The sequence below is a fragment of the Abramis brama genome (assembly GCF_963993115.1).
Source record: "Abramis brama genome assembly, chromosome: 9".
In the NCBI taxonomy this organism is placed as follows: domain Eukaryota; kingdom Metazoa; phylum Chordata; class Actinopteri; order Cypriniformes; family Leuciscidae; genus Abramis; species Abramis brama.
In genome coordinates, this window is record NC_139971.1 from 2178088 (window position 1) to 2192500 (window position 14413).

A 14413-nucleotide genomic window follows, 5' to 3' on the forward strand; every position below is an offset into this window, starting at 1 on the left:
TTAGTTGCTTGCAATAGTAAAATAGTGTTTCCATTCTGTGTACAGTATATGTACCACACATTTTGCAATCTGATTCATTCACATATTTGTTTGCATGTGCATTACATGCATTCTGAACAAATCTTCAGCACATGTGCAGTCGCTGTGATTTTGCCAAATGCAACAAGTTCCTGGATCAACATATTTTGAATAACATTCCTGTCTGAAATTTATTCTTAACCCTATCCCAACCCCTAAACCCAACCCTACCCATAACTTAGCCCTAAAATCAGAGGGAAATGAGAGGTGAATAACCCTGCTTTTAAGTCTAAACTTGACATAAACTGTAAACCTGTTCCTCAGATCTGATAGGTTGATTGGAATGTTGTTCCAGGGACAACAAAGATGTTGATCCAGGAACACGTTGCACTTTATGAAATCAGGTTCTGCACTATATCTACCGCAAGTATGATGGCCATTTCTGCCTTGATGTCATATCTAAAAAGAAAGCATTTTAGCAAATATTTAGTACATCGGCCATGTTGTAGGCTAATAATGTAAAACATAAATGTAAACATACGCATCATTGCTCTGCACACGTGCTCAAGGTATTTTTGAATCCGAAATGATCAGATTCAAACATTCACATGCTTATATTTTTCCTGTTGATTGGAATATTTTTTAAGAGCTAGACGACCAGTCTGATCAAAATTCATTCAGATCAGCTGTTTACATGAAGGCTTTTCAGTCCAAATGAACCATCAATACGATAATAAACAGATTATTTTGGAGCATGTATTGCTAGCGAAGCCAAATCCAATGGAGCGCTTCTTCTTCTGTTCAATATTTAATCGAGCATGACTCCATCAGCATGAGATGTTTGTGTAGTGTGGAAACACAAGTTTGCCTGAGACACAACAAGACGTCATGACGCGGTGGTCTCGGTGTCGCCGTGATTTATCTCCAGACTAGAGCCGTTCTCCACCATTAAATCAAATGATTAACAACTCGGACTCACTGGGAGATTATCTTGAACTGTTCGGATGTGAAGAGGGAGACCGAGCGGCACGGTAAATAATTCAACTATCACTTACGGTGAGAAACACAAGCGTGAAGATATTTCACTCCAGCCTCAGCGACCGGCTTGTTTGCTTTAATAATGACGGCTGGTTGCAAACGCGGAGGCCATTCGGCTGAGCTAATGAACTCCTCATCATCTCTATCTATGTGTGCCATTACATCTGAAGGTCTTGGAATAAAGAAGGTGAGTTGTCTTGGCTCGCAGCGCTGCTTGGCAGTAAACGCCGGGAGTCCCACATCCTTCCAGTCCTCTGTGTCCTTTGCTTTCCAACCTCAATTGTCAGTTACTCGCAAATGGCCCGTTGGAGGCAACCAGGGAGGCCATATGGAGGGAACAATGTGGGAATAAATTCTCATTACAGAGGTGCTGCTAACACAGGGCAAAATTGTTGCAGGGATACTAGTTTATAGACTCTCGGACAATTGGAACAAATGACTGGGAACGGGAGTTTACTGATTTGCTTATTTTACAGGTTCTTCATCAGTAGCTTCTTAGTCCTGATGAGGCTTTCAATACACAGATGCTGATGTGGCGCAAGCGTTTAAAACATTGATGACTTTGGAGACTTTCTGTTTCCTTTAGAGAGCCAGTCCAAATGTCTGTAGAATCTTTACCAAGGCCATTGCTTTTTAATTCAACTGGCAAAGCAGGCAATATTACGAATGTTCAGTTCGGACTGTGCAACAATGACACTGTTACTGAACTGAATTGAATAATGACACTATTAGCTTTCTGTAGAGCTGCTTTATACAGCTGAAATGGAATTGGTTTCATAATTGATGAATTCTGCAACATTAACACTGTTATTTTCCTGTTTATTTATGTGAAGCTGCTTTGACACAATCTGTGTTGTATAAATAAATGTGACTTAACTTGACAATGACAAATACTTGAATGTCCAAAAAAGCCCTTAGTATCTCAAAATAAATAAAATCAATGGAACAAAAGATTGATGGATAGATTTGGTTGATTGGATGGATGGATGGATGGATGGATGGATGGATGGATGGATGGATGGATGGATGGATGGATGGATGGAAGGATGGATGGATGGATGGATTGATTGATTGATTGATTGATTGATTGATTGATTGATTGGATGGATGGATGGATGGATGGATTGATTGGATGGATGGATGGATGGATGGATGGATGGATGGACGGACGGATGAATTGATGGATTGATGGATTGATGGATGGACGGATGGATGGATGGATGAATTGATTGATTGATTGATTGATTGATTGATTGAACATTGGGGTCTCTGGGACTCAAACATAAAGATAGTAAAGTTAACCCTAAGGGTCAAGAGAACTATAGTGTGTTGCTTAATGGCACATCGTGTTGTGAAAGAGTAGTCCTGCAGTGTCAGTATCTTACAGGCATGATTATAATTCATAAACAATGAGTCCCATCGTTAAAGAAAAAACAAAGAAGTCTAAAAGCTAGCCAGAGGCTTCGGTTAAGAGTTTAAATAAAGTTTGGATTACATCATGTGTTTGCAGTTGTGTGCAAGGGCGTGATGAATGCTGTACACAAGTAGACAACATGAGACAAACAACAGCTGATGTAATGTAAGATTACAGAGGGCAGATTGTTTGTCCTCCAAACATGGATCTACCAGATGTCTTTATTCAATGACTGTGAACAGAACACAACGCAGAACCATGTAGTGTTGGAGCACATGCAAAAACCAAACCAAGTTTTTGGTTTGATATATATATAGCAAAGAAATTTTAGGAGTGGAATAAGTGTCCTGTTTATACACTGTTTATATTCATGTGCACAAATAAAGCAGTTCATGATCCAGAATTTGCAGTGACGCATTTCTTAGGTTCACTTTATTCCATTGCAAAACAAATAATAAGCTCACAAGATGTTTATGTCTCAGAGTTCCTCTTTGACTTTTCTTTACTTTCAGCCACCAGCACTGTCAGATCAAGAGTGTGTTGATCATAAAGTCAAGAGACAGAAGGCATAAGAGAAATTCCTGTGTAGCGTATGTCTGCACACAGTCATACAGGTGTGATAGAGAGATTGTAAAACACGAGGACACAGCTCTTTCACCCTTGAGTGGGAGAACATAAAGCTCCTCTGTTCACTGGACTCTGGGCTGGAGAAGTGACTCCTGTGTTCCCCTTCACAACGACTGACCCTTCACACTCCGATCACCACCAAAACATATTTACCAGGTTTGAATGCCCCATTATTTTCCTTGTGATAGTGTTTATTGCGATATTGATAAGATTGGAGGGCTGCTTCTGGCTGTTGATTTTGGGGTTGAAATGCAACTAACAGGGAACGTTCTTCCAGTAACGTTAATAGAACGTTTGTTCAAATTTCTGGACTTTAATAATGTTCTCAAAACATCAGCACAAAAACATTTATGCATCATTCATGGAAAAATGTCTTAAACGTTTTTTGTTGAAAATTTTGTTTCAGAATGTTCAGAGAACATTCAAATGTAACGTTCCCATAATGTTTGAAGATGCAATGGAATGTTCCCTTTATGTCCGTATAACCAGAAAAAAAAAAGAAAAAAAAAATGTTTTAAAAGATAAAAAAATTGGACATTTTGAATGTTCAGAGAACATACTCCAATAGATCAGTCTGTAAATGTTTACGCTTTAGCAAGGTCAAGGTCATGAATTGAATTCCTGATAATAAAACATATAGCTTGATGGTTACAGCTGTAAATGACAGTATTGTTTTGTGTTTTATAATACAGCTCTTGGTGTATCCATGCACTTCTTTAGTTGCCCGACATCATCATTACTACAGTTGGCAAGTTAAAACAGTTTTCATAAATTAATGGAAACATTATCCAAACGTGTTTAGAACATATATTTGTTAGCTGGTAAAGCAGCTGTTGTCTCTCACACTTACCATGGTGACCCGAATCCCAAACCAGACAGATGAAGTCACGTCCCAGCCTCCATTACTTTATCATGCCTTCATGCAGGCCAAGAATACTGAACTGAGTGTCCACAGACTTTCTCAAAGGCCAAGAAACCCAAGGAACAAGTTGTGTCTTTTTTAAAGTTTATGCTATAGTATACACTGTGCTGCACTGCATCCCACAATGAATGAGACCCATAAGCCCTTGTGCTTATTAATTATGGATGTTTGGGCACAGAATGAATACCTGGGCAGGGATGGACTGAGACTCAGAATCAGCCCGAACCTTCACATTCTACAGGAATATTTTAAAGTGTCCTTGTTACAGTGTAATTATGCATTAGGGTTTGGATTGAGGTTTGGTTTAGGGCTAATTATATATATATATATATATATATATATATATATATATATATATATATATATATATATATATATATATATATTATGCATATATTTGCAACATGTATAACAAGGCCAATGTAAAATAAAGTGTTACCGGAATATTTCAAAAAAAGTAAAGAGTGTACTTAAACTTAAAGAGAGAGTACACTTTTTTAACTGTTTCTTAACACACTTTAAGTACACTTACATATACTACACTTTAGTATGGGTCTCTATTGTGCCGTATATCCGCGAGTGAAATGCTTCTGGAATAAGAACAAATGTGGGCGGGGCTTGATTGTGTCTGTGGGGAATTGATTGGCTGGTTGAATGGTTGTGGTTTGCTATTGGCTGATCTCATGTGAGTGACAGGTTGCCCCGCCCTCGTCATCAGAGAAGAGATGATGTGCACAGAATCATTTGTAATAAATACTGTAGCAACTGTAGTAATTCTGCCAGGCAACTAAAACCGTTTTAAGTGCACAAAACACTGTATTATAAAACACAAAACAGTGCTGTCATTTACAGTAATAGAACTGTAACCATTTATACGGTGACATCAACCCAGCTAACAAAAAACATTTAGCCAACATTCCCTTTAAGTCTTGAAAATGTTATTTCTGAATGTTCTCATACAAACGTGAAGGAAACATTCCATTTTATAATTCTTCAAACATTGAGAATTATGCTTTTGAATGTTCTCTGAAAGTTCTGAAACAAGTAGCAACATTTAAAAAATGTAAGAAAAGTGTCCAACTATAACGTTTCAGAGAAAAGGTTTCATGATAGATTGATAGATGTATACGTAACGTTTTTGTGCTAACGTTTTGTGAACTTTATTAAAGACCAGACAACTTTGAATCAACGTTCTATTAACGTTACTGGAATACGTTTTCTCAGAAGATCGTTCCCTGTTAGCTGTGCGTACAGTAACTTAACTTGAACCCTGTTCAGAATGACTTCATTTCCGCATAATCCGAGCGCTGCAGAAGAACAGATGTTGCGCAGCGAGTGAAGGAGATTCGGAGAGAGACCCTAAGGCAGATCATACTGTAATCTTCCATCTGCACAACAGGAATCTCCACCTCATGATCAGAGTTGGGTTTATAAAGGCCTGCTGAGTCGCAATACTGATACAGTTCATATGAATTTCAACATTTATTGTTTGTCTTTAAGTCTTTGAACGGGTTGGCACTAAAACACCTGGAGACATTAGAGAACTGGCGCTCCTCTGTGACGCCCCTGAGATCCTCTGATCAGTTTCTCTCAGTGGTTCCCAGATCCAGATTAAAACTCAAAGGGGATCGTGCTTTTTTAGTTGCCAAACTTTGGAATTCTTTGCCTTTTGTATTAGATCTGCTCAGACCATTTCCAGTTTTACATCTTTGCTAAAAGCTAATTTATTAACGACAGCTTTCAATTACCCGAGTTATTCATTCGTAGGTGTGTGGTTGTTTTATGTTGGTTCCTTGTTGTATGTTTGTTTTATTATTATTGATGTACAGCACTTTGGGCAACCTTGGTTGTATTGAAATGTGCTTTAAATAATAATAATGATAATAAAAAAATATGTATGTACAATATTTGATTTCAGTATGCTGTAGGGCAACTAAAAGAAGTGTACCAAGAGCTGTATTATAAAACGCAAAACAATACTGTCATTTACAGCTGTAACCATCAAGCTATATGTTTTATTATCACGGGGAATCCGATCCATGACCTTGACCTTGACCTTGACCTTGCTAAAGTCATTTACCGGCACTAAAACATCAGAAACACACTGTACCTTCACAAGCCCACGTGAAGTTTGATACGATATAATAGACAGTCAGTGATATAAAGAACATATGCTTCACTGTGATGCTGCTGACTTTATTGGTTATACTCCATAAAACAATTTGATTTAAGCTAGAAGCTGGAAAATATGCTCACCTTCATAATTCACACTAGGAGTTTTATTACACGTCGCCTCTGTGTTAGTGCAAATCGAGTGTCTAAAGCAGAGGACGCCAGTGATGTTTATAACAGGAGACTCTCTAATGTGAATGATCCCATCATTACTCTGCGAATGGTGAGAATGGTCTGAGAAAGAAAGAGAGCGTTTATTGTCGTCTTCAGGAATCTAATCTGGGATCGGACACGTGCTCGGCTCTGCTTAAATGTGTGCCTAACTGAGAATCAAGTTATTAGCCTGACAAAGTAGTGTTGTTCTCCGATTGTGATCTGCAAGTCAGTGCAGTTTCTGGGGAAAATCCCAGTGTGGAAATATCTCATCCCAGAACAACACTGCGCCCTGCTGGACCAAACACTCCGTACACTCATTCATGAAGCCCGAAGAGGAAACAAGTGTGTTTAATGGTTCATTTAGATGCTAACTCATTACAGTTAAGAATAGTTTCGGTAACACTTTACAATCAGGTTCATTAGTTAACATTAATGTATGAAGAGCAATACATTTGTTACAGTATTTAATAATCTTTGTTAATGTTAGTTCATAAAAATACAGCTGTTCATTGTTTGTTCATGTTAGTTCACAGTGCATTAACTAATGTTAACAAATACAACCTTTGATTTGAATAACGTATTAGTAAATGTTGAAATTAATATTAACTAAGATTAATAAATGCTGAAGAAGTGTTGTTCATTGTTCATATTAACTAGTTAACTAATGAACCTTATTATAAAGTGTTAGCCTAGTTTTATATCACATGGAAACCCAGTCTAAAAATTCTTCAAAAATAGTAAAAATTTACACAATTCACTTTTCACGAATATATTACAGGAATCTGCGGCTCTGCGTTCTTCAATACATGTAATGCATTTATACTCACAAAGTGACAAAACACCAACAGGCCCCTCCATGTAACTCAATATTTTCTACACATTATACATACAGTATATCTGAAATTAAAACAAAATAAGTCAAATTTATTATTACTAAATAAGTTGTTTTATATTAAACTCACTTGAGTAGTTTTTAGCAGTTTAAATCATTTAGAATAACTAGAACAAATATATATTCACTACAAAATTAAAATGTTTAAAAATAATTTCATAGACTATGCTCACAAAAAAAACTATTTCTAGCTAAAATAACATTTTATAAATATTAATATTTACTTATGAAATTTCTAGGATGTTCTGTATATTTCATCAAAATTCCCTTGTGTGTTTTATACATTGTATTAAAATTATACACAATTTAAACATTTCCTGATATTTCCAGCTTTTCCCTGATTGCTATCTCATCAAATCTACATAAAGTAATTTCTAATTTAATACTGTCACATAACAGCACAAATAGGCTTAAATATACACAAAACTCAAAGACACACACATAAAAAACACACACACACAAAAAAAAAACCACCTCATCTTTCAGCTACATCACGTCATGATCAGCGAAGGCCAGACACGTGTTTCCCGCTCGGCCTGGAGTGTGTTTCCCGTACAATGACACTTTAAATCACGTAAATTACTTTTGTATGTATTCTAAATAAAAGATATAGATTGTACTGAATGTCAGCTTGCTTATTTTGCTCAAGATCAGGATTTATTGAGTCCACATGTCATGAAAACTAGAGACTCTTCTTCTAACCACAGGTCGAGATCTGTCGCTCAAACACACAACTCTGCGATGCTGATTGCGAATGTTCGTTGGAACGATGGTTTCGGGAAACACAGACTCGTTGAACTGTGGATAACAACAGAACTTGAGACCATAGTTGGTTTAAAGGTGCAGTGTGTAAGAATGACAGCTAGTGGTCGAGATAGGTACTGCAGTCCAAATACAAAATATCGGAGATCGTTGTTTCCCCGCCTCCTCAGACTCGACGCTCACACGGGTTGCCAGATTGAGAACACGCAACAGGAACGAGCGCAATTGACAATGAAAGCCGAGGAGACATACATAAGTTGATGAGTTGGTTTATCCGCATTTTAATATGCTCTCATTCATAGAGATTTTTAGATACAGAGGCTTTTAAGGTTGTGTAGAATCTGCAATCTCTGACCCAGTTTATTTGCTGGCTGCAATACGCTGTGTTTCCCGCCAACTGGCAACCCGGGGTGTCGAAATACTATTGGCTGAACTGGCAGTGGGCGGAGTCACACAGACCAAAACAAAAATTGACTGACATCACGGAACGTGTAAAATAATACGTAAAATAACTGTGTTTTTCAGAGAAACGAGTATGTGAACTCATGTTTCCTAAATATCTGCAACCATATTATGGTGTTTTTATGCTTTAGTAGAGTGAAAAAGTTACATATTCAGCACCTTTACCGATGCTTTTGGGAAACACACCCCTGCTCTACTGATGACTGGTTGTGTGTTGGTGTTTCACATGGTGTTGTCGTAGGAGGGTGTGGAGTACTGTGGGGTCTGCGGAGTCTGAGGGCCCTGTAAGGACCCCAGGGCTGCCTGCTGCGCTGCCTGCTGAACGTGAGGGTTCTTCCAGGCGCCGGAGACCCACTCCTCCTGCGCTTTACTCATGCTCCCGCCACTGCCTCGGTAGAAGTTATGAACCTGCCAAACACAGAACGATGAGGATGAGCAGGACAATAATGTTGATCAGCGTCAGCTTTATACCGGAGATTATCTACGCCATGGAATCAAAAAAATTAAAAGGTGTTAAAAAAAAAATCCTTTTTTTTATTTTATTTAAACTTGAAATTATCATTTTTACTTTTTCAGTCCATGATGGAAACAACAAAATATGTGAGATGTAAAAAAAAAAAATATGAGAAAAAGTCAGTATTGTGAGAATTCAGAGGGAAAAAAGTCAAAATTGTAAAAGATTTTGAGGGGAAAAAAAAGTCAGAATTGAGAGATATACAAAAAAAAAAGAATTTTGAGGTGCAAAAAAAATTGTAGAAAAAAAAGTAAGGAATTGCGAGATATAAAAAAAAGTCAGTATTATGAGATCAAAAGTCGCAATTACTTTTTTATTTTTTAATCCGTGGCGGAAACAAGCTTCCATGATGTGTAGGTCGATTATGACCAATCTCACACTTAATAACACATCACCCAACCAGCCCCAAGACTTCTCTACACACGTCAGCTAAACGAGCGGATACAGTGAACGGGTAACGAGCCGAACCCACACCCGTCCCGCTGAGATACATGTGTGTGTGCGCATCGGTACCTTCGTGAGCGCGATGAAGCAGATAGCAGCGACTGCAGTGAACATGAGCGTGGGGATCAGCATGATGATGGAGGCAAAGATACTCGTGCCAAAGAAGGAGATGGTGCCCAACCAGCCACTGAAACACCACACACACATCATGCCATCACACACACATCATGCCATCACGGATATTACACATGCATTAAACACAATACAGTAATAGATGCAGTATTCTAGTGTCCGCAGGCAGAGGTTTGTGTTAGCGTTCAGAATCCTGATATTTGGGAATAATATGTGGATGCATTTGCACTTAAAGTGTCTTACCAAACACCCCATCCTGGAATACCAATGGCCTGAATTATAGAAATGAAAAGTTGTGCCATGAAGACGAAGAAGAATGCCATGAAGTAGAACGAGCTGTCAGTCCTGAAAACAACAACACAGACAAACAAATGCAGAACTAGAATTACCTAAACCGTAATGATATATGTGCAATGGATCAGTTGTTGATGTTGTTGTTATTATTATTATTATTATTATTATTTAAATTAATATAAATTAATAAATAATTAAATACATGCGTTATTCATTTACCATATTATAATGATAACCATTATTATTATTATTATTATTTAAATAATATTAATATATAATTTATATTTAATAAATAAATAAATTAATTAATTAATTATAAATGTACCATATTACAGATAAACAAATACATAACAACAATTATCTAAACCTTAATGCATCAGTTATTATTATTATTATTGTTTATTAAATTAATATAAATACATTTATATATAATTTATATTTTATTAAATAAATAATGGATTCATTATACATTTATAATATGATGATAATAACCATTATTATTAAAATTCTAAAATAAAAATTAATATTAATAACTTACTAAATAATATATATGACTGATAATAATAATAATAATAATAATAATGGATTTATTGTGCATATGATGATGATTATCATCAAATATTAATCAATGTCATAAAACACAAATTATCAAAAATAATAATAAATAATGATATATAGAAATATAATCACTTCATAAAATCTGAACAATTCAGTAATTTGCTGATGCTCTAGTAGGCCGGGGATGCTCACTTGAAGGCATTGTAAATGGATCTGAACCAGCACACATATGAGCAAGGGGTGAAGAGAACGACCCATATGATGGACATGCCGAAGTTCGTCACTCCTCCTCCACCGAACATCCACGCCATACAGCCGAAGAAGTTCACCAGCAGGGTGGCGCCGTACACTGGACACAAGAGCAGATCTCACTATAACTCTACGCAACTCTACGCGTTATTAGCACAGATGCAAACAGATGTGTGTTTGAGAGAGAGAGCAGAAACACTTCATTTCCCAAGAGTGTACAAGAGAATAATGCGCTATATGATGATCACACACCACTTCAGAGAGAGAGAGAGAGAGAGAGAGAGAGAGAGAGAGAGAGAGAGAGAGAGAGAGAGAGAGAGAGAGAGAGAGAGAGAGAGAGAGAGAGAGAGAGAGAGAGAGAGAGAGAGAGAGAGAGAGAGAGAATGCAGCTGTCAACAGAGCAAATGCTTTATCAAGCAGAGAAACCTGAAGACCCACATTACACACATATTGCACTGCATTTGCACAAAGGTTATAATGCACATGATTACTGAGCGGACTAAAGCCATAGCAGTGTCATCAATGAATGAGGCTGACAGAAACACACAACTGTGACATGCAGTCGACTCCATGAAATCGCACGAAGAACAAAATAATACTTTGTTCCATGCCATGAAAAATATTTTATATTCTTACAAAAAAAAAAAGAAAAAAAAAGAATGATACAATATTCTAAATAAAAAAAGCATGCAATTTCACTCAAAAGCAACACATAAACAATACCTTAAGAGGGATCAGCTACAGGTATCTACAGCAAGAGATGACGATAATTAATGTATATATTTACAATAATATAATTTATATATATTTTATAAATACTGGATCCACATCATTTTTGAAACCATCCTTAAGGACCTCTCGGAAGAAAATACGCTCAGTGATTCCTTTAGTGCAGAGAACAAATGCGTCACCATTAAGGTTTTAAAATGAAAATAAAGCTTCTATGAAGAACCTTTAACATCCATGGACTCATAGAACACAAAGTTGATTCTGTGCTAATTTGATCTAATATTTAATGTTTTTTAAAATGTTGTATATTTAAGTAGCAAATGAGAATCGATAAAATTATTGACAATATTTTGAGACAAATGTCGTCTTAAGGATTTTCAGTTTTGTTCAAGGTAATGAACAGATTTTCAATAACGGAAGAATATGTAAAAGTATGGTATTTTAAGACACACCGCAATGCATAATTAACATGATAATAAACACCTGACTTTTACATTTGTTGACATGTTTAGATTCAGATGGTAAATATCATAAATCAAAGTTGGTGTCCATCTTACCATATTTATAATGAAATCATCATATTTTTAAAAATATGATATTATTAATATAATACAATATCAAATGTATTCGTTACTACTGTAAAGCTTTATTACATTATGATGATGCTCATTTAGTGCTTTCAGAATATTTACTTTTTTAAATAATTTTGTTTCTGTTATTTATAAAATTGACATATTAATGACAGTATATTTATTGAACAAAAATCAATTATTTTATTTATCAAAATAAACCGATTTTTTTTTTCCTAAAGTGATTGTTTTGAACAAGTATTTACTAAGACAGACATTATTAAAATCATATTATTTTAGCTTAAGTATTTGTATCAGTTCTGTCTTTTTCCCGTGCTTCGCCAAGACTTCGCCACCTCATACATTTATACCATTTTTAAACAAAACAAACCACTTTTATGATTTATTTTCACACAAAATGTGTTGCTCCATCAATGCTCAAAAATAAATAAAAATAATAATTATATATATATTCTCTATAATCATACACTAAAGCACATTTTTCTGCTGTATGCCCTATTTTTTTTTTTTTTTTTTTTTTAAATGATTCTACAGGCCTCCTGCAGTTCCACCTCACACCACTAGGGGACCAAGAGTGTTAAGATAACTAACAGATCAGTAGAGTGAGTCGCTACTTTAGACGTGTTCATCTGAACACTTAACTAAACTCAACAGACTATTTGTGAACTAGACCTGAATATGATCGATATGTAAGTTTGTTGTCCAGACTCACAGATCCACAGGTAGTAGAGTCTCTTGCACATGGTGCGGTGCTGGTCAGGAATCTCCTCAAAGTCCTGATGGAAACACGGCCTTAGAGGAATAAAGCCAGGCAGAGGAGGAAAGTTGTTTTCTGCAGGACAGACATAAAGCAGTGCATCAATGTAAAGCTGCTTCTCGTTGAGCAGTTAATGTAATGAATTAGATACATGGACTTACCAGCCATTGGGAAACAGGCGACGAATATTAGTCCTTCAGAGTTGTCAATCTATCAAACCTACATATGAAGAGAAGAGAAGGGACAAATACTGTACGGTAATATTCTTGTTTTATTGCCCAGGAATAAGTAAGTTAGTTGTCACAATGTAACCTACTATAAACATCAACCATCAAAAAGTCTTACAATTATTTAAATTTAGTTATATTAAAATTACTTTAATTAAAATTAGGGGTGGGAATCCCGATAAGATTTTTAAGCCACAGTACAATATTATTGCACTTTCAAACATGAGTATATTGCAATTAAATATATTATCTGCAAAATTTCCCCAAAAGAAAACTTTGTCCACATCCTTGTTCGACATTTTCCTTCCTCATATTTTAGACATATTTAATAGAAATGACAGAAGCCACATAAAAATGTTAATTAAACTTAACATTATAAAATATAAATACACTTAATTAAATACACTTAGCAATTTTACAAAGAAAAACCTTACTAAACCCCTAATGAACAAGCCAAAAATGATGCTATACTCAAAATACATAAAACATAAAAATAAATAAATCACTAAAATGAAAGATACACATTAAACTGACTTCATACGTAACTATTATCTCGTCCTACAGTAAATAGCCTACACTTTTGAAACAAAAAAACAAGTCATGAAACATTAACCTTTAGTTACTGAGATAAATAACCCTTGACGATTTCCCTGTGACAAACATGTTCTTCAACAATCTGAAGTTCAACATTGTATTGCATCCTGTGAAATAAAGTATTAAAGTATCTTAAAGCTAGCGTGTGTAATGTCTCAGAGTCTTCTGTCGGAGTGTGTTCAGAGCTCGTGGATTAAGAGGAAGGATCACAGATAGTGTTTTCTAAAGTGACCCATACTGACACATTCACGTGCATCTCAAAGCAGATCGCAACATTTACTACCTTTACTCGAGTGTTTACAACCCTAATGTTGCATTTGTTTGATTCCCGTTTATTTACTTCAAACCCTGAGCAAATGAGATTCATCCGTCATGTCAGCTCGCTAAGCCTGGCATTAACACAGCCTGAATGAAGAGGAATAATCGCCTTACCTTCTCCTGCGCACCTTCTGCGCTCCTCTCACAACAGCATGGCTTTCTGGGGAATACTCGAACACTTACTCATGCTAAATAAAACACCGTGCACACACTACAGTAAGAGATGCTAGTTTCTTAAGAAGTTTGTCGTAATCTTTGAGTGATTTGAGTTCATTCCCCGCATTACCAGACAGATCAGAGACTACGCTCACGGACTTTAGCCAATAGGAGTGGCGCATTAGGTGCTGGACACGCCCCCTTTCACCTCGTTGGCCAATCAGCACCCTGGAACGCGGTTGCTTTCCGCGGTGCTGAAGTTGTTGTGTTGTGGGCGTGTTAAAGAGAAACCTTCGACCTTCCGACTGACCTGATTATCATATGTGAGTTTTGCATAGTACTCACACTCTTTAAAATAAAGCTTCTTTATTGGCATTTGGCATCGATC

The 14413-nt window shown here is 36.3% G+C and overlaps 1 protein-coding gene across 1 annotated transcript; it reads right to left on the reverse strand.

Annotated features, from left to right (window-relative positions):
- Window positions 1-6679: 6679 nt before the first annotated feature.
- On the reverse strand, window positions 6680-14200 carry scamp5b (secretory carrier membrane protein 5b). The gene is made up of 7 exons (XM_084124977.1): window positions 13984-14200; window positions 12892-12949; window positions 12686-12805; window positions 10598-10754; window positions 9797-9898; window positions 9491-9608; window positions 6680-8871 (listed from the first exon to the last, which is right to left on the reverse strand). The coding sequence occupies exons 2-7, from the start codon at window positions 12896-12898 to the stop codon at window positions 8686-8688; spliced, it is 690 nt and encodes a 229-aa protein (XP_083981103.1). The 5' UTR covers window positions 12899-12949; window positions 13984-14200; the 3' UTR covers window positions 6680-8685.
- Window positions 14201-14413: the final 213 nt, after the last annotated feature.